The 21,856-nt window shown below is 41.1% G+C and overlaps 1 protein-coding gene across 3 annotated transcripts in view; it reads left to right on the plus strand.

Annotated features, from left to right (window-relative positions):
• The window catches only part of UPK1A (uroplakin 1A), a 137,919-nt gene that overhangs the window by 70,058 nt on the left and 46,005 nt on the right, over positions 1–21,856 (plus strand). For all 3 annotated transcript variants that reach the window (XM_078781263.1, XM_068121713.2, XM_078781262.1), the window contains exons 2-5: positions 8,173–8,266; positions 10,585–10,785; positions 16,317–16,391; positions 17,842–17,943. In XM_078781263.1, coding sequence (XP_078637389.1) covers positions 8,204–8,266; positions 10,585–10,785; positions 16,317–16,391; positions 17,842–17,943 — 441 coding nt within the window. In that variant the 5' untranslated portion in view covers positions 8,173–8,203. The remainder of the gene's footprint in view (positions 1–8,172; positions 8,267–10,584; positions 10,786–16,316; positions 16,392–17,841; positions 17,944–21,856) is intronic.

Here is a 21,856-nt window from a genome sequence, read left to right on the forward strand (position 1 = left end):
AATGTGTATGTGTATGTATGTATTTTAAGTTTGTATGTAAATGTGTATGTATGTAAATGTGTATGTGTGTATGTCTGTATGTATGTAAATGTGAATGTATGTACATGTGTATGTGTCTGTATTTATGTGTGTAAATGTGTATATGTATGTATGTATTTAAGTTTGTATGTAAATGTGTATGTGTATGTATGTATTTAAGTTTGTATGTAAATGTGTATGTGTATGTATGTATTTAAGTTTGTATGTAAATGTGTATGTGTATGTATGTATTTAAGTTTGTATGTAAATGTGTATGTATGTATATATGTAAATGTGTATATGCATGTGTGTATATATGCCCGTAGGATGGCCTAAATGTACACACACTTGCCGCTAAGTGGTCTCGTTCTAGTCTGGGTTCGAATCCCGACACAGCCGTAAACTGTCATCCCGGTGTTCCACAGGCAGAGTGATTCATCAATGTGTGTGCTGTGTCCATCGGATGGACGTTAAACCGGGCGTCCTGTCTGACAGCATTAGTTGGTGGATATTAAAGATTCCACGCATTCACCACGCTCGGAGTCCGTGCGAGTCAATGAGTTATCGCCGACACCACGACCAAATTCCTGTTCTCTCAATGTTGGGTGTAGTCAGGCTTCTTCCCAGCAATGATGCAAATCAAGTCACGTGTTGCACACCACATGATCATCATTCATACCTCACCAAACCCTCTCACTTGCACCTTACTGTACTTCCTCTCTCCTTTTGCTGTTCATTCTTTCACTTTATTTGGTGCATACACCTGTGGTCCTATTGTCAATGCATGAAAAAAAAAGTACAAAACAAGTACAGATAAATTCAAAGTACACCGCCCATTGCCAAATAAATAAATAACATCCTCAAGCGCAGCTCATAGAGACTGTATAGGGAGAGACAGGTGTACAATAATTGATTGATTAATTGCATAATTAAAATCAATAAACAATAATCATAAAATATTTTCTTAATCAATTTGCTAACATCACACCGAAACCACCAGTGCTCCATCAGAAGCTGTAACTTTTTGAAAATTAATTAAATAAGTCATTGATCGAAAAAAATGCAATAATTAATTGATTAATATATAATTAATCGAATAATTGATTCTTCAATAAATCAAAAATATCCTTCATGGCCACATCACCTGGTCACTGTCATGTTCAAATATCCGCTGCCTAGCTCAAAAGGTGCCTGAGATATTGCCCAGATGAGAAAGAAAATAAATAAATGATTAATAATGAAAATAAATAAATAATAATCATATAATAATTAAATGATTAATCAATTGGCTAACAGAATACCGAAACCACCACCGTTTCATCCGAATCTGTAACTTTAGAATTTTTTAAATTAAGTCATGAATAGAATAATTAAATAATTAATTAATCAACAAATTAAAAATATCCTTTACAGCCAAAGTAATTGCTCACTATTGTGCCGAAATTTCAGCTTCCTACTTCAAAGGATGGCTGAGATATGACCCGGACAAACAAACAAACAAATGAAAAATCACTCATCGAGCGACACTTGGCAAAAGAGAACAAAGCAGAATGGCCCTCAGTAAAGCATCCTTTTGACCTCACAAATAATTGGTGGTTGAATTCAGTAAGCTGATATGAAAATCCAATTCAAATTTCAAGTCAATCAGATGAAAATTGAGGCTTTTAGAAATTTGAAAAAAGTGGTTGACCTTTGGCCTATGTGACATTTTTGGCCTATGCTGATCTCAAAAATAGTTGTTGATTGAATCCAGTTAACTGATATGTAAATCCCATTCAGATTTCAAGTGAATCAGATGAAAATTGAGGATTTTAGAAATTTGAAATTGTTGTTGACCTTTGGCCTATGTTGACCCTTTGGCCTATGCTGATCTGATAAATAGTTGGTGGTTGAATTCAGTTAGCTGATATGTAAATCCCATTCAAATTTCAAGTGAATTGGATGAAAATTAATGATTTTTGAAATTTGAAATTGTTGTTGACCTTTTGGCCTATGCTGATCTCAAAAATTGTTTGTGGTTGAATTGAGTTTGCTGAAATGAAAATCTTATTCAAATTTCAAGTCAATCCGATTAAAATTGAGGATTTTAGAAATTTGATAAAAAGTGGTTGACCTTTGACCTATGTTGATCTTTTGGCCTATGCTGATCTCAAAAATTATTGGTGGTTGCATTCAGTTAGCCGATATAAAAATCACATTCAAATTCCAAGTCAATCAGATGAAAATTGAGGATTTTAGAAATTTGAAAATGTTGTTGACCTTTGGCCTATATTCACCTTTTGGTCGAAGCTGATCTCAAAAATAGTTGGTGGTTGAATTCATTTAGCCGATATGTTAATCCTCTTTAAATTTAAAGTCAATCAGATGAAAATTGAGGATTTTAGAAATTTGAAATTGTTGTTGAGCTTTGGCCTATGTTGACCTTTTGGCCTATGCTGATCTAAAAAAAATAGTTGTTGGTTGAATTCAGTTTGCTGATTTGTAAATCCTATTCAAATTTCAAGTCAATCGGAATAAAATTGAGGAATTTAGAAATTTGATAAAAAGTGGCTGACCTTTGGCCTATATTGACCTTTTGACCTTTTGACCTAAAAATATATAGGATTTTGTCGGACCGCGAACTCTACCATTTGGTGAAGTTTCGTGAATATCAGCTTAAAATTGTGACCTGTAGGCAAGTATAAGTGAGCGGACAGACAAACGCACAAACACACAAACCGGAGTGATCAACATACTTGCAAAAAATATATATATATTATTTATATAAATATAAAATAATAATAATAATAATCTATCTATAATTCCAGTAATCTCTGTCTGTACGTTTGTACGTTTGTCTGTCTGTGACCGCTGTTTCTCGACAACCACGGGTCCGATATACTTTTAACTTGCCAGGTATATTGCTGGGGACCCGAGGATGTGCCTTTTCAAGGTTTCATATTAATCGGACAATTACTTACCGAGCTATGTCCAAAAAACGATTCAACCAATCAGAGAGCAGCGAACGATCGCGTGTGCCGGCGTTGCGAATGGACCAAACCATTCCATGTAAATAGAGGGGGGGGGGTTCTGTGGTCGTTGCGAATGGACGAAACCATTTCATGTAAATAGAGGGGGGGGGATTGTCACTGTACTCGCAAGCCGTTCGCCGTTCGCTTTGGCGTTGCGAATGGACCAAACCATTTCATGTAAATAGAGGGGGGGGATATAATTTTAGATAGATATATAGTACGGGCATATATATAGTACGGGCATGCCCTAGTAATAATAATAATAATAATAATGTATAATAATTAATATAAAATATTTTTTTTTTGCCAAGTAACAAGAAAAACAAGAAACCGGAGTGAAAACTGAGTACTCCCTTTCAGCGCACCTCATTACCAGGCCCTTCGGTTCCCGGCAATGACGTCATGCAGCGTCTTGAGATGGCAAAGGAAAGGAGTGGTGTACAACAACTCAAGATTAGAAAACAATCAAAACAGAACTATATATACTGAATGTACACTACCGGCCAAAAGTTTTAGAACACCTAAATTTTTACCAGTTCTTATTGAAATTTACGCAGATTAATGTCTTTTATACTGAATCGAGGCTCGTGAAAGAGCTGACAACCACGAGGGAAAGACAGTACAGGGGGACCACGAGGGGAAGACAGCACAGAGGGACCGTGAGGGAAAGACAGCACAGAGGGACCGCGAGGGAAAGACAGCACAGAGGGACCGCGAGGGAAAGACAGCACAGAGGGACCGCGAGGGAAAGACAGCACAGAGGGACCACGAGGGAAAGACAGCACAGAGGGACCGCGAGGGAAAGACAGCACAGAGGGACCACGAGGGAAAGACAGCACAGAGGGACCGCGAGGGAAAGACAGCACAGAGGGACCATGAGGGAAAGACAGCACAGAGGGACCGTGAGGGAAAGACAGCACAGAGGGACCGCGAGGGAAAGACAGCACAGAGGGACCGCGAGGGAAAGACAGCACAGAGGGACCACGAGGGAAAGACAGCACAGAGGGACCGCGAGGGAAAGACAGCACAAAGGGACTGCGAGGGAAAGACAGCACAGGGGGACCGCGAGGGAAAGACAGCACAGAGGGACCGCGAGGGAAAGACAGCACAGAGGGACCGCGAGGGAAAGACAGCACAGAGGGACCGCGAGGGAAAGACAGCACAGAGGGACCGTGAGGGAAAGACAGCACAGAGGGACCGCGAGGGAAAGACAGCACAGAGGGACCACGAGGGAAAGACAGCACAGAGGGACCACGAGGGAAAGACAGCACAGAGGGACCGCGAGGGAAAGACAGCACAAAGGGACCGTGAGGGAAAGACAGCACAGGGGGACCATGAGGAAAAGACAGTACAGTGGGACCGCGAGGGAAAGACAGCACAGAGGGACCGCGAGGGAAAGACAGCACACGGGGACCACGAGGGAAAGACAGCACACGGGGACCAGGAGGGAAAGACAGCATAGAGGGACCGCGAGGGAAAGACAGCACAGAGGGACCACGAGGGAAAGACAGCACAGAGGGACCACGAGGGAAAGACAGCACAGAGGGACCGCGAGCGAAAGACAGCACAGAGGGACCACGAGGGAAAGACAGCACACGGGGACCATGAGGGAAAGACAGCACAGAGGGACCGCGAGGGAAAGACAGCACAGGGGGACCATGAGGGAAAGACAGCACAGAGGGACCGCGAGGGAAAGACAGCACAGGGGGACCATGAGGGAAAGACAGCACAGAGGGACCGCGAGGGAAAGACAGCACAGAGGGACCACGAGGGAAAGACAGCACAGAGGGAGCGCGAGCGAAAGACAGCACAGAGGGACCACGAGGGAAAGACAGCACAGAGGGACCGCGAGCGAAAGACAGCACAATGCTGGCTAATGCTGACTCAAGTGCTTGCAATGCTGACTAAAGTGCTTGCAATGCTGGCTAAGGTGTTTGCAATGCTGGCTAAAGTGTTTGCAATGCTGGCTAAAGTGTTTGCACAGCTGGCTAAAGTGTTTGCAATGCTGGCTAAAGTGTTTGCAATGCTGGCGAAAGTGTTTGCAATGCTCGCCAAAGTGTTTGCAATGCTGGCTAAAGTGTTTGCAATGCTCGCCAAAGTGTTTGCAATGCTGGCTAAAGTGTATGCAATGCTGGCGAAAGTGTTTGCAATGCTCGCCAAAGTGTTTGCAATGCTGGCTAAAGTGTTTGCAATGCTCGCCAAAGTGTTTGCACAGCTGGCTAAAGTGTTTGCAATGCTGGCTAAAGTGTTTGCAATGCTGGCGAAAGTGTTTGCAATGCTGGCTAAAGTGTTTGCAATGCTGGCGAAAGTGTTTGCAATGCTGGCTAAAGTGTTTGCAATGCTGGCGAAAGTGTTTGCAATGCTCGCCAAAGTGTTTGCAATGCTGGCTAAAGTGATTGCAATGCTCGCCAAAGTGTTTGCAATGCTGGCTAAAGTGTTTGCAATGCTGGCCTTAAACAATAATTTGAGATAAAAAAGAAATCATAGAATAATTCTGTTTAACAAAATTTAATATAAATTTTGGACTCAGCAAAGTATCCACCTTTTGCAGATATAACCGCCGAACACACTCGTGGCATTCTTTCTGCAATGAAAATCAAATATTGTTCGGGAAGTTCTTCCCAACACTGTTGCAGAATTTCCCACAAATGTGTTGCACTTGCAGGTTGCTTTGCTTTCTGCAACAGTGTTGTTGCAGAAAGTTTTTCTCGAAGGTAGTTTGCAGATATAACTTTTCTGCAAATTCTGCAAGTTTTTTTTTTGCATACAAGATCGAGGCTCGTGAAAGAGCTAACATTAATCACACAAAAAGTCAACCGACACATAAAACACAAAATAAGGGGAGCGGAACACAAGATGGGGAGAGAGTGGGAAGGACACAAACACAACATTTGAGAGCAAGGACATCGAGAGAAATGTGGGAGGGGGAGGGCTTGGGGGGAGGTGGGAGATGTACTCGTATAAGGACACTGTAAGGACTTCCAGGAAAGAAGTTGGAATTTCAAAAAAAGTGTATCTGGGGTGAATTAGCGGGGGTAGAAAAGATAAAGGTTTTGGATGGGGGAAGATAAGAGATGGTGGTGAACAGCTGTTTTAAAGACCTGGAGGGAGGAGTTGGATTGAAGGGAGTGGGGGAGTTTGTTCCAGAGGCGGGAGAAAAGAGGAATGAAGGAGTGAAGGTGAGCAGAGAGTCATGATTTTGGCAATTTAACCATAAGAGGGTTGCAGGCAGATCTTGTGCGACCTGTAGGAATATTAGGGGGACAGAGCACAGAGAGAGCTGGGGGCGCAAGGCCGGAGAGGAGTCGGTAAAAGACATAAAGACCACCAACCTGCCTGCGGTGAGTGAGTGAAAGGCCCTCGGAGTTAACTTCATCGCAGGAGATTCCAATGATTCTGAAATTGAAAACCAATGATTCCAATGATTCTGTTGTTACCTTTTGTATCTTTTCTACAATAAAACGTTCAAATTGTACACTTTTTTGAAACACCCTGTATTCTCAAATTGTTGAACGATGACATGAACATTGTTTAAATTTGATTAATAATGTACACTACCGGTCAAAAGTTTTAAAACACCTCAATTTTTCCAGTTTTTATTGAAATTTAAGCAGTTCAAGCAGTTTCAAATAGTTCCAAATAATGCTTCAGAGGGTGTCATAACAGTCTGTTCCAATACTGATTTTATACAGACGGGGTGTTTGTAATCAAGTAATCAGCAGAGGTTGGGACACCTGTAGGAATTGTTTGCATCAACTTTCAAGGCTTAATTTACTTACATTGCTGCAGAATAGCTGTAAGTTGTTAACCCATTACTTGTTTCCTGACGAAAGCCTTTTTTTTACAATATAACTGTGTAATTTATATTATTTTTTTCCGTTTTTGCTAACCTAAACTTTTTTTAAACCTCGAGCAGCTTACTGCTTACCTTTGTACCATTTCAGGTTATTCACTGGACATTAAACGGTGTAAATTTCAATAAAAACTGAAAATTATTATTATTAATTAAATTATTAAATTAATAATTAAATTAATTATTAATAAAAAAAATTATTAAAAATTATTAAATTAATTATTAATTAAGATTAAAAAAAAAATTTTTTAACCTCACACAATACAAATAAAAGTTACAGCACAGAATACACAACAAAACAGAGTGGAATCAAGTAAGTCTTCTGGAATTCTCTCCCAGATTTCTCTCTTTATAAGAGCAAAACCCTTTGATAGCCTCACTTGTGAATAGGCCATTGTGTACCGGTTATTTCTCTAAATTCCTTATCTAAAGTTTACACACAACATGCAAGTTGATTTTCAAAGGGATTTAAATGCTTCGGTTGATTAAGTTGATGGTAACAATCTATACCACATACAAGGAAGAAAGTTTGTTTGTTTGTGTGTATGTTTATTCGTTTTTGCATTCGGACCCTGCAGGGACCAGTGCAACCAAACTTTGCATGGCCTCCTCTTTCATCCAGAGGAAGGTCGAGGGTTGTTTGAATAAAGAAAATTTTTAAAAATTAAAATAATAATATAAATGGCCTTCAGGCCTCGATCGGGTCTTGTGCTTACACACTGCATGGGGTTTTTCCCTGGAAACGATCGAGTAATATGTATTGTGAAGGACGTATGTTGAGGTTGTATATAGTGTGTGTTGTCACAACACAAATTTAATTGTCATAGTGTTTACAACATGTGCTTGTTATTAAAAAGATTGCTTTACACAGGTTTATTATAACACCTACGTGTTCAGGCCCTGAGTGAGTATGTTGCTAATACACTGCCTGGATTTATTTCCCCTGGAGCGATCGAGTAATGTGTCTTGTGATTGTCCTGCAGGAAATATTGAAATACATATTTCATTTAATTTCTCCGGGCAACGCTGGGTATTTCAGCGAGTACGATATAATTTGGACTAGTACCATACATGGCAGATAAGGAAATATATATTTTGGTGAAATATGGACGATGGTTGCCAAGCCAAACCCGACAAACTATTGCAATACACCCCGAACGTCTCGTCCTTATTGCGCAAACCTTCCACAATGTTAATGAACATTATCGAACACAGTAAACAATGGTCTTCTCCAATGTCTTCAAGGTTTCGTTGTACGTCCTTGTATTGTTGACCGCTTCTTGCCCACAGATCGTGCAGGTGCTTTCAGAAATCCTCGGCCATGGCAAGCAGCGCAAGCAATGGAGCCCGTGCCTTTGTCATCTTGGGCAATGTAATCATCTTGGTAAGTGATGCGTGCTCTTCATCTGATGAAGCTACTCTTTGAGAACAGTTGAAGAATGTGATGGAGTGTGATTATGGGTTCATAATGGACTGGTGATGTATAACAATCTCAGTGTGATTGTGGGTATTCAAGTTGATTTTACCTTACCAACAAAGCTCCATTTTATACCCTTAAGCATGCCGAAAAAATACAAGTTTCAATGGCGATGTCAATCATGTGCATATGTCAAGACCATCTCCCTGGATGTTGTGAGATTCTGTGGAGGGAGTTCGCATTCCATCGTCAAACTGGAAATAAAAACACTTCTGGTGTCTCGACTTTGTCCCAAATCCTCTGACGAGCTCTTACAATGTGATATCAGGAATAAACAGCGGTGAAAAATGGCCAGTAGAAGGTCCAATCATCGCGAGGACATTTGGTGTGCTAGAATACACCAGCTGGAATATATAATTTCAGAAACAGGAAGTAAATTCCTGCGTGGGGCTAGTGTGAAAAAATTCTGACCCAACCCGGGACTCGAACCCAGGAACCTCATCATTTACGCGGTGACAGCCCACTGAGCTATTGAGTCTTTGGGATAAGTGACCTGTAACCTCAGAGATTTCTCACACTAACACTGCAAGCTTTATAATGGCCGATGCCTTACATGCCTGCTAGGCAGACCCCGAATGTGAGTGTATGTATGTGTATGTAAGTGTGAAAGTGCATTGAAGATTAACTCATCTAACAATTTAAGAAACAGGCAGTAAATTCCTGAGCGGGGCTAGTGTGAAAAAAATCTGGCTCAACCCAGGACTTGAACCTGAGGACCTCATCACTAACACAACAACAGCACACAAAGCTATTGAGTCTTTGGGATAACCTCAGAAATTTCTCACACCACCACTGCAAGCTTTACAATGGCCAACGCCTTACCTGCATGTCCGCACATGAACAGGCATGAATAATATTGATGCCAAATTTTATTTCGCAAGCAGAATATATTTTGCCATCTTTTCAGACAAATCCAACCTTTGCCAATGTTGCACCACCATATCATGGTGGGTGTTATGAGTAGTTGAGAGCTTTGGCTCTGAGTGAAACCGAAGGTGCAACACAGGTAAACTTCTTGAAGTCGATGAAATAATTTAAATTGATAAATCAACTTAATCTTTTCCCGTCAATGGGGATGGGTACTTTTGCTTGTATGTATGTATATATATATATAAACATACATACATATACATATATATATATATACGTACATACATATACATATATATAGGGAACGTACATTTTAGACCTTAATTTCAAACCTTCAGACTTTTAGATGCATTTAAGACCTTTCAGACCGTTCAATTTTCAATCATTGACCTTTCATTAAATTAAGTAAATAATGTGACAAATCCACCCATCCGGAAAGTGGGTGGGTATACTGCTAATATACAATAAGGTAAGTAGCAATACGGAATACCGGTACGTGTTTTGGCAGAACCACTTTTTTTCACACCACCAAATATAAATGTAGCAATAATAACAAAAATTGCAATCGAGGTCAAAAACAGGAATATAGTTTGTCATACAACGAATCGTGTTATGGGTTCATTGTTTCCACGACATTTGATGAACAGATCATGAGAATGTAACACAGTACTGGATTGTGCATAACAAGCAAGGACTAGTCGCTGCCTAACTTTGTCATTGTAACAACTAGACCGGCACTAGGTAGAGTGCACACCTCCACCAGGCTGAACAGTTTGTTTTGTATCCCATTGGTATCCCAATGTATCCCATTGTATCCCATTTTGTATCCCATTGTATTCCCACAGGCCGGATCTAGATCCAGACATAAACCAAAATGTAATCGCTTGTTATTGTCATCTAACCAGCTCAACCAGCTAGTTTTGTCATAATCGGTCCACAACTTTATGAAATATCATGTTATTTTTCGCTTTTGGCTTTATAAATCAATGGTGAAGAATCACTTTAAAATAAAAAATAAATTGTCATATCTGGATCTGTATCTGGATCTTCACCAAAACCTTATCCATTCGTCCTTATCACACACCCAACCTTGTCCACCAAGTTTCATCCAAATCCGACCATAACTTTTATTAAGATATCCTGTTCAGAAACAGCCAGAAACACAAGCACACAGACAGGGGTGAAAACATAACCTCCATCAACCTTTGCTGGTTTGTCTGTAACTAGAGAGTTCATAGAACACCTTAGCCCAGACAGTGCACAGGTATATCATTCAACTAAAATAAAACAATGATTTTAAACGTCATATAAAACGTACAACTTTGTCTCTAAACCCATGTTTTTGTTTTCCTTAGCTTTGTGGACTCGCGCTAACTGCGGTTTCAATCTTTGTGATCACCGATCCGCATGGTATTTACCCCCTTGTTCGACAAACGCTGAACACGGACCTGTTCGCCAGTGCTTGGATCTCCCTCTTCACAGGATTTGCCTTTTTCCTTCTTGGAATGGTTGGAATTGCAGCCGCTTGGATACCGAACAAGCGCCTGCTCCTCATGGTAAGTTGTTCCTTGTTTATGTTTATCCTACCAGAGGAGAGGGTATTGCAATTGAGTCCGTTTATTTCCTACTTGGCAAAAAAAAATTTGGACAACTATGTTGATCACTCCGGTTTGTGTGTGTGTGTGTGTGTGTGTGTGTGTGTGTGTGTGTTTGTCTGTCCGCTCACTTATACTTGCCTACAGGTCACAAATTTAAACCGATATTCACAAAACTTCACCAAATGGTAAGGTTCGTGGTCCGACAAAATCCTATATGTATTTGAGGTCAAAATAGGACAAAGGTCAACCACTTTTTTTTCAAATTTATAAAATCCTCAATTTTCATCCGATTGACTTGAAATTTGAATAGGATTTTCATATCAGCAAATTGAATTCAACCAATAACTATTTTTGAGAGCAACATAGGCCAATAGGCCAACACAGGCCGAATTTCTAAAATTGTCAATTTTTATCCGATTAACTTAAACTTTGAAGACGATTTGCATATCAGATCACATAATTCAACCACTAATTATTTTTAAGGTCAAAAGGATGCTCTACCGAGGGCCATTCTACTTTGTTCTGTTTTGCCAAGTGTCGCTCGATGAGTGATTTTTCATTTGTGTGTTTGTCTGTCCGCTCCCTTAGACTTGCCTACAGGTCACAATTTTAAATCGATCTTCCTGAAACTTCACGAAATGGTAGGGTTGGTGGTCCGACATAATGCTATTTATTTTTGCGATCAAAAGGTCAACAGGTCAACATAGGCCAAAGGTCAACATCTCTTTCATATTTCTAAAATCCTAAATTTTCATCTGAATGACTTGAAATGTGAATAGGATTTGCATGTCAGAAAAATGGATTCAATCACCAACAATTTTTGAGAACAATATAGGCCAAAAGGTCAACATAGGCCAAAAGGTCAACAACTTTGTCTAATTTAAAATCCTCAATTTGAAATTTAATACGATTTGCACATCAGCTAACTGAGTGTGACTGTTTTGCCAAGTGTCGCTCTATGAGTGATTTTTCATTTGATTGTTTGTCTGTTTGTCCGCACAGAATAAATATGATTTTCTCTGCAACTGTCGGTCCGATTGACATGAAATTTTCACAATCGGTGCACCTCCTTCTGTAGAATTTTTAAATAATAATTATGACGTCATAGGTCACGTGGTATGGGCGCCATTTTGGGGAAAAAACTTTTCACCTCTATATCTCCGAAAGTGCTGAATAGAAAAAATTGAGACATGGCTCATTGTAAAGAACTCTCCATGGGGAATAACATCTGTTAATGATGATGTTATAGGTGCCTCCATTATGACGTCATAATTCGACAAGTACAAAACTACATCCGATCAAGATGAAATCTCTTGAGAATCATCCAGGGACAAATTAGTTTATAAAACAAATAATGATGACGTCCTCGGTCAAGTGGTTCGGCCGCCATATTTGTTTTAACACAAAAGCATTAAAAATCACTGAAAATACATCCTGGCGATGGTTTGCAATCTCCGATTGCTCTTTCTTGTTGTTTATGCTTTGTAGTGTTTATGTATCGTGGTGTAGACGGTGTTATGATGAAAATTGAAAGTTTTCGTCATATGTCGGCCTGTCTCGTTTGTATGCTTTTGTTTATTTGTCTGTGAGTGTGAAAACTCGCGAACGCTTTCACCTATCTTGTCAAACTCTACCAGAGGCTCATTTGTCTGGGCGATATCTCACAATCCTTTGAGTTATGAAGCTGACATTTGAACACGATAGTGACCAAGTGATTTGGCTGTAAAGGGTATTTTCGATTTATTGATAAACCAATTACCTGATTAATTATTTAATTTTTCGATTAATTACTTAATAAATTAATTTTCAAAAAGTTACAGATTCAGATGAAACAGAGGTGGTTTAGGTATACTATTAGCCAATTGATTAAGAAATAATTATTTTACGATTTTTATTTATTTATTTTAATTACACAATTAATAAAATAATTAATTGTTGATTCTCTCGATTTTCGTCATACCTGTCAGGCTACCGCCTGACACCTTGTTTATGTGTCGTGGTGTATACCTATGATGGTGTTGTTTATGGATCGTGGGGTAGACAAAGAACGGCGTTGTTTAAGGATCTTAGTGTAGCTGTAGACGAACGATGGTGTTTATGGATCGTGGTGTAGATGGTTGGTTATCTCCGTTTATAAATGAAGTGAGGATGGACTGGTTATCTCAGGTCGTGAGTAGGGTGATGCCGTGTAACAGGTTATGAGTAGCATGAGTAACAGGTTATAAGTAAAGTGAGTTTAGACCGAGTAACAGGTAACGAGTAGCGTGAGTTTAGACCGAGTAACAGGTTCTGAGTAGAGTGAGTTTAGACTGAGTAAAATGTTCTGAGTAGGGTGAGTAACACGTAACGTGTAGAGTGAGCTTAGACCGAGTAACAGGTAATGAGTAGGGTGAGTTTAGACCGAGTAACAGGTTCTGAGTAGAGTGAGTTTCGACCAAGTAACAGGTTGTGAGTAGAGTGAGTTTAGACTGAGTAAAAGGTTGTGAGTAGCGTGAGTTTAGACCGAGTAACAGGTTCTGAATAGGGTGAGTTTAGACCGAGTAACAGGTTGTGAGTAGAGTGAGTTTAGACCGAGTAACAGGTTGTGAGTAGCATGAGTAACAGGTTATAAGTAAAGTGAGTTTAGACCGAGTAACAGGTAACGAGTAGCGTGAGTTTAGACCGAGTAACAGGTTCTGAGTAGAGTGAGTTTAGACTGAGTAAAATGTTCTGAGTAGGGTGAGTAACACGTAACGTGTAGAGTGAGCTTAGACCGAGTAACAGGTAATGAGTAGGGTGAGTTTAGACCGAGTAACAGGTTCTGAGTAGAGTGAGTTTCGACCAAGTAACAGGTTGTGAGTAGAGTGAGTTTAGACTGAGTAAAAGGTTGTGAGTAGCGTGAGTTTAGACCGAGTAACAGGTTCTGAATAGGGTGAGTTTAGACCGAGTAACAGGTTGTGAGTAGAGTGAGTTTAGACCGAGTAACAGGTTGTGAGTAGAGTGAGTTTAGACCGAGTAACAGGTTCTGAATAGGGTGAGTTTAGACCGAGTAACAGGTTGTGAGTAGAGTGAGTTTAGACCGAGTAACAGGTTCTGAATAGGGTGAGTTTAGACCGAGTAACAGGTTGTGAGTAGAGTGAGTTTAGACCGAGTAACAGGTTCTGAATAGGATGAGTTTAGACCGAGTAACAGGTTCTGAATAGGGTGAGGTTCGACCAAGTAGCAGGTTGTGAGTAGAGTGAGTTTAGACTGAGTAAAAGGTTGTGAGTAGCGTGAGCAACAGGTAACGAGGAGAGTGAGGTTCGACCAAGTAACAGGTTATGGGTAGGGCGAGATGAGACCGAGCAACAGGTAACGAGGAGAGTGAGGTGAGATCGAGCAACAGGTTATACGTAGCGTGGGTTTAGACTGAGTAACAGTTTATGAGTAGAGTGGGCTGAGATCGAGTAACAGGTTGTAAGTCGAGTGGGTTTAGACCGAGCAACAGGTTATAAGTAGAGTGGGTTTAGACCGAGTAACAGGTTATAAGTAGAGTGGGTTTAGACCGAGCAACAGGTTATATGTCGAGTTGGTTTAGACCGAGTAACAGGTTATAAGTAGAGTGGGTTTAGACCGAGTAACAGGTTATAAGTAGAGTGGGTTTAGACCGAGTAACACGTTATAAGTAGCTTGGGTTTAGACCGAGTAACAGGTTATAAGTAGAGTGGGTTTAGACCGAGTAACAGGTTATAAGTAGCGTGGGTTTAGACCGAGTAACACGTTATAAGTAGAGTGGGTTTAGACCGAGTAACAGGTTATAAGTAAGGTGGGTTTAGACCGAGTAACAGGTTATAAGTAGAGTGGGTTTAGACCGAGTAACAGGTTATAAGTAGCTTGGGTTTAGACCGAGTAACAGGTTATAAGTAGAGTGGGTTTAGACCGAGTAACAAGTTATAAGTAGAGTGGGTTTAGACCGAGTAACAGGTTATAAGTAGAGTGGGTTTAGACCGAGTAACAGGTTATAAGTAAGGTGGGTTTAGACCGAGTAACAGGTTATAAGTAGAGTGGGTTTAGACCGAGTAACAGGTTATAAGTAGAGTGGGTTTAGACCGAGTAACAGGTTATAAGTAGAGTGGGTTTAGACCGAGTAACAGGTTATAAGTAGCTTGGGTTTAGACCGAGTAACAGGTTATAAGTAGAGTGGGTTTAGACCGAGTAACAGGTTATAAGTAAGGTGGGTTTAGACCGAGTAACAGGTTATAAGTAGAGTGGGTTTAGACCGAGTAACAGGTTATAAGTAGCTTGGGTTTAGACCGAGTAACAGATTATAAGTAGAGTGGGTTTAGACCGAGTAACAGGTTATAAGTAAGGTGGGTTTAGACCGAGTAACAGGTTATAAGTAGAGTGGGTTTAGACCGAGTAACAGGTTATAAGCAAGGTGGGTTTAGACCGAGTAACAGGTTATAAGTAGAGTGGGTTTAGACCGAGTAACAGGTTATAAGCAAGGTGGGTTTAGACCGAGCAACAGGTTATAAGTAGAGTGGGTTTAGACCGAGTAACAGGTTATAAGTAGAGTGGGTTTAGACCGAGCAACAGGTTATATGTCGAGTTGGTTTAGACCGAGTAACAGGTTATAAGTAGAGTGGGTTTAGACCGAGTAACAGGTTATAAGTAGAGTGGGTTTAGACCGAGTAACACGTTATAAGTAGAGTGGGTTTAGACCGAGTAACAGGTTATAAGTAAGGTGGGTTTAGACCGAGTAACAGGTTATAAGTAGAGTGGGTTTAGACCGAGTAACAGGTTATAAGTAGTCAGTTTTTTTGCCTATTACCTATCACATTTTAAATTCACACCTGTTGTGTGTGTACAAAGTACTCAGAAGTAGGTGAGTTATCTCCGGCTCCTGAGCAATTTCTTGCCCGAACCAGCAGGGGGCACTGCATCAGCGGCATCGTGGCGCCCTCCACCAATGATGTCACCCTGCAACCAAAACGAACATGTACTCCGAACTAATAGAAAGTTATACTTTGAAAAGCAAAAGCACCAAAGTAATATTTTGACATTTTGATGAGTTACAAATTTGCGAGGCTTTTCCCAATTTGCTAACATTTGTGTTTTTCTCTTCATCAAACTATTTTTTTTTACCACCAAGGACAAGTGAGTGAGTGCTTCCTTGATCATTTCGTGACCCGGAATCGGATCGCCATGAACCCTTCACTAACCACCTAGGCCGCTAATGAAACACCTGGATTAGACTACTGCAGATGATAAATTATTTTGATCATTTAATGAACATTCCAACGATAAACGATACAAACATTGGCATCTAGTCTGTACACGCAAAGTGGAGATGCAGGAGAGGCCCAGGTGTGGTTCCCATTACCTTGTTACCTTCCATTAAGATGGTCATGTGATACCTCGAGTGCGGAAGTGCTTGTGTGTTTTTTTGATGTGATGAGTGCATCGGTCTTTGGAGAGATGTCCACCACTGACTGATTGATGATCCACTTGGTCCCCCACTCCTCCCACAGTACATCATCCTCATGATCGTGGTGTTCTTCTTCGAGGCAGCATCCTGCATCACGGCCTTCACACACAGAGACTTCGTATGCCCTACATCCCGGAACAATTTCGGTCACATTGTTGTCCATTTCAAACGTAGCTTAAGCCTCACCCATAACCAAGCACCGGGGAATGCCATTTACAAATAGCACGCGTGGAGGACAGAAGACCATGAAATTTCAAGTTACTAGTACACCGGCTCACTAAGGGAGCAGAAAAAAGGGTCATGCCTCTTTGGGGTATGTAGATTACAGTCGATCTATGGGCGGATCTCAAGAACATTGGGTGTGTGTTCATTTACCAAGTTTCTTGTGGAAAGATCGCCAAGTTGTTTAAGCATTCGAGCAAGCACTCCATTCAAAACCGTTAAGGAACGGCTGGCTTGGCAAGCACTAGCTAGCTGCTTGGTAAAGGAGCACAACCCGAGCTTCTCCCTTTCCGTTTTGTATCAAACAGCAGGAGCGAGTTTCAAAAGTTCGCTATGAAAAATGCCACGGTAGCGGCAGAAAGGGCCATGTTATTAACCCAACATTTGTGGGTTATATAGAATACAGTAGATCTTCGCTCAGTTCTGTAAATAAACCTTACTTCACGGATGTCGGGATTCCTCCAAATTTCTTCATTGAGTGTTATAAAGAGCATCAGCGACTGTTTAAAAAGCTAAGCATACGTGTTTGTGGTTTATGATATTTTTACTTCCTGAAGAAGCCGTTGCTCACACGAAAACACCATTATAACTAAAAGCGATTTATACACGTTATCACTGCAGGGAAAAACGCCTTGGGGAAGTGGGACATTATTAGTATTAATATTGTTTTGTAATAACAATTAATAATATGCGATTATCATTAATTTTGTTATTAAAAGCGTCTTTGGAAAAACGCCACGATAAAGCTAATTTAACATTGATATACACCTCAACACGCAACGCCATTGACGGCAATGGTGAGGAAAACCCACTTGGGGGAGAAAACCCCTTGGGGAGGGGGAGCAAATGAATGCGCTGCAACCTTCATTATGTAACCCTTCATCATCCTGCCAAGTTTGGTTGAGATTGGATAAGTAACAACGGAATGTATTGGCGTCAAAAATTCATCACACAGGCGGACAAAAAGACACGAAATGGCGTATTTTAGTATGATGATGCTGATAGGGAATGCCAATTGTAACTGAAATGGTTTAATGTCTCGTCAGTCATGTCCATCAGTTTCAAGCGGAGAAGCAATAGGACAGCAGCAGAACTTATCCCAAAATCCCAATCTCCCAAAATGGAGACAAACTGAAATGGTCTGGACACCGTGACACCTGCGACTTGGAATTGACATCCTCAGTTTACAAGTTATGAACAATAATATGGAAGAGGCTTTAGTTTGATGGTAAACCAAGTACTCCTTATCTGTCAGGAATTATCTGCCGTGGAATTCTGAAGTCTCACCGCACAACGTTTCAAGTCCCATTTTGTTCTTCCCACCACCTCCCTCTTCCTAACACCAGCTCGTGTCTGACAGCAGTTTCCTGAAAAGGCAAATGCTATTAGAGTATGGAGGAAAGAACAGGGAAGAATTCACAGAGAGCTGGAAAGAAATTATGACAAAGGTGAGAAACAACAATCTCCCATCCATGACATTCCCTTTCATTGATTCCCAATATGTTCTGAATAGTTGTTTGCAATCATCGTAATCACATGGCACTCACTACCTCTTTTTGACAGTTTAACTGGGTCAATATATGGTTTGACTCTAAAAAATTGCAACAAAAGTTTTTTGGTGGATTTTGGTTAATTGGGGTTTGCTGAGGAAAAAAAAAAAAGTCTATAGAAATGTGACCCCTAGAAAGTTGTAATTTCCAAGATGGCGCTCAACATGGCCGCCAGACACATTAAATGGCTACAAGTCATTTACTATTTACCCTAGAGTGGTGATTTTGGTTTCTACTCCTGGGATTTAGGGGTCGAAGAACCCCATAAAACCAATTGAAGAACATGAAGTTACTATTTAGTATGTAATAACTAAATACATGGCCTGTAATCTGCAGCATGAAATGTAACATCATCTGAATTTCAATATACAGTTTTATACACAATTAGCCATTATGAAACCTACTAATGTTCTCACAAGTCATAACTGTCATCTTCCTCAACTGCAGTATTGTGGGGATTGTCACAGTAATTGTCTTGGCATTGTCCACTCGTGGGGATCCATGGAGGTCCATATGTCTTGCAGCTACATCGTTGGTTGCTACAACCAGTTGTGCAATTGCAATGGATGACCTTTAGTAGGGTTCTGGGCCAGGGTTCTTTTTCATCATGATGGGTTGTAGGTTATTGTCCTCGAGACTCCAATCCCAATTTGTTGGGTCCATACCCTCCATCCTTTCCCAACGAGACCCTTGTCTGATAAATAGGAGCGGAGGCAGCGATACTTTGTGGCAGAAGTCGTAGGACGAAGGTGCTCTGGTGTCAATTTTTTTTGCTGATACAGGGTGGGCCAAAAGTCAATGAAGGTTTTTCTTTTTCTTTTTTATAACTTTTTAACTTTTAAATAAATATGAATGAAATAAATCGCAAATGGTAGTTTAATTCATGGAATTTGTTTTTTTAGATTTATTGTGAAAAAGTATGTCCTGAAAATGGCCCCCATTGGCTTCTTCGCAAAGTCTTGCTCTTTCTAAAACGTGATTCATTGCAGAGGACAAAACTGCTTGATCAATCGCTGCAATTTCCTCGGAAAAATCAGGATCGTCCCTTACGAGTTGCTGCAATTTGGTTGCAAATGTTAGTCGATTTGCTGGATCTTGAGGTGCCATTTCATGCACCATTTGAATCTTGTAAGGAAGCAGCAAGAAATCTTTCTTCATTATCCTTCGCAATGATGATCTTGCTATTCCGAGCTGAGTTGCACGTTTACGAGTTGATGTTTCTGGGTTTTCGTTAACACTCTCCCTAACACGGTCAATGTTTTCTGGAGTACCGTAAAATGTGGTGAATAGGTACGGCAAGGTGAATGGGGACACAAATTGAAACAAAGTTCGGAAACTTTTTTCGCTGAAAATTGATAACCGTACTGATTTGTTGATATTTGGGTTGAAAGTGTTCTCCTGTTTTTTTTAAAAGCAACTTATAGTCCCTAATAACCCCATATATGGGTTAAATAGGAATAAATAGGATTTTTATGGCTGTCCCTATTCACCCCGTTTTACGGGTGAATAGGGACAGTCACTAATACAAAAAATAATAATCAAGAAACAATCCTGAGTTTCCAACTTATTGCTAAATTTCCCACTTAGTAGGGCGCCTTTGGATTTCCCAGTCGCCTTGAGGGCGCCTTTGTACAGCTTCGGCTGTGTGACTGCCCTGGCCATCCGCACGGGATTCTGGTAGTTTGGACATCGTTCTAGCGATCGCTGGAGCGAATCAACTTTGTCTTGGAGCCGGGAATAAGAGACATTGGGGAAGGTTCTTGTGACACTCACTTGGAGCACATTGAGTTATATATTGCAAAACTGATGGTACCATCATAGGACATATTGATTGTACTTTTGAATACTATTGTTGTTGTACCGTTATTCTTGTGTGATCTCAATACAATATTTGTTTGTGAGTAACAATTGGGGTGGCTTCTCCATTGATCTTTGACACACAGAATAACACATTTTTCTGCCGTGACTCCTCTCGGGGCTCGGAGGTACACCGTGACCAGGGGGTCGGGGAGGAGCACGTAACAGAAATTGGGGGCTCGTCCAATTGGCTCGGGGGCTCGAAATTGGGTCTTCGTCCGGGATAAAATTCCCTAAATTTCATCCGGGAAAGAATTCCCGAACATTCCCAAAATTCCCAAATTTGGAATTTTTTCTAACATTCCCAAATTTTTCAACAAAAAAAAAGGGAAATTTTTTTGTGTGAAGGTTAATAGGTGTTAACTGATAGTCACCATGGTGTTTGACGCAGGAAAGTTTGCGTCCCCTAATGAGGCACAGTTCCTAGCATTAAAAAGATCGGAACTCTTGAGATTGGCCAAACATTTTAACTTGGAGGTCCGAACTCATATGAAGAAAGCAGAGATGCAGACATTGGTGGTAGAATCTCTGGTGGGACAGGGCACATGGACAGAGGTAGCCTTGGATTGGTTACCCGAAGAAAAAGAAAACGTGGAGCTCCGGAAACTGGAGATGCAACTGCAGACCCAGGAAAGGTTAAAAGCAGAGGAATGGAATGCAGAAGAAAGAAGAGCAGGGGAAAACTGCAGAGGAAAGGAGAGCTGCAAGTGAACTCGAGGAGAGAAGAGCAGAGGAAAGGAGAACTGAAAGGGAACTCGAAGAAAGAAGAGAAAAGGAAAGGGCAGAGGAACGAAGTGCCGAAAGGGAGTTAAAGGAACGTGACGTGGAGTGTCAGAGGGAACTTAAACTCAAGGAGCTGCAAATAATGGAAGAACGGGGAGAGGTAACATCCATGCCGGCTAGTTCGACAACTAGTCAGAACACTTGGGATGTTGGTAGGCATGTGAGGCTGGTTCCACCCTTCAATGAAAAGGAGGTAGCCAACTTTTTTTTACACTTTGAGAAAGTGGCTCGAATGCTAAAATGGCCTGAGGAGTCCTGGACCATGTTAGTACAAAGTGTTCTGGTGGGTAAAGCTCAGGATATTTTTTCGGCTCTACCAATTGACCAATGTGCAGATTATGAGATAGTGAAGAAAACCATTCTCAAAGCCTATGAATTGGTCCCTGAAGCTTACCGGCAAAAATTCCGGAATGCCAGGAAGAGGGAGAGTGAGACCCATGTGGAGTTTGCCAGAATGAAGGAAACCATGTTTGATCAGTGGTGTGATTCGAAGGGGATTGGGAAAGACTTCAAACTGTTGCGACAATTGATCCTGGTGGAGGAATTCAAACAGTGTGTCCATGAGGACATTAAAGTACATCTGGAGGAAACGAAGGTACCAGAGTTGTATGAGGCAGCAACCATGGCAGATGACTATACCTTGACACACAGGATGGGGTTCCACAAACCTAACTTCTCGCCTAAAATTAGCCAGGGGAGTTATGGTACATCCGGTGCGGAGAACGAAAATTCATGGGGGCGGCCTGGAGAGGACTATGAGGACAAGTCTGATATCGCGACTTTTGGGGATCAGAAGACTACAGTTCCAAGACAGACCTATCTTCCGGGGGGCTCGAGGCAAACCACGAGTTTCTCCTCCGGGCCTACTTGCGCTTTTTGCAAGAAACCTGGACACTTGATGTCCCACTGTTATGCCCTGGAAAGGAAAAATCAGGAGCGGAGTCAGACTAGTACAACTCCGAATGCATTGGCAAATGTGAGAATCGCCCTCAAAAGGGTTACAAACGATTTATTTCAGAGGGGTTTGTGTCACTGGAGGGAGACTTGACTAACCAGAGACCTGTTAGGGTGTTGAGGGACACAGGAGCACATCGATCTTTGATGCTTGAGGGCATTTTGCATTTGTCAGAGAAGACGGCAACTGGTGTTAGTGTTCGTTTACAAGGGGTTG

This window comes from Myxine glutinosa, chromosome 7 (genome assembly GCF_964187855.1).
Source record: "Myxine glutinosa chromosome 7, kmMyxGlut1.1, whole genome shotgun sequence".
NCBI lineage: Eukaryota > Metazoa > Chordata > Myxini > Myxiniformes > Myxinidae > Myxine > Myxine glutinosa.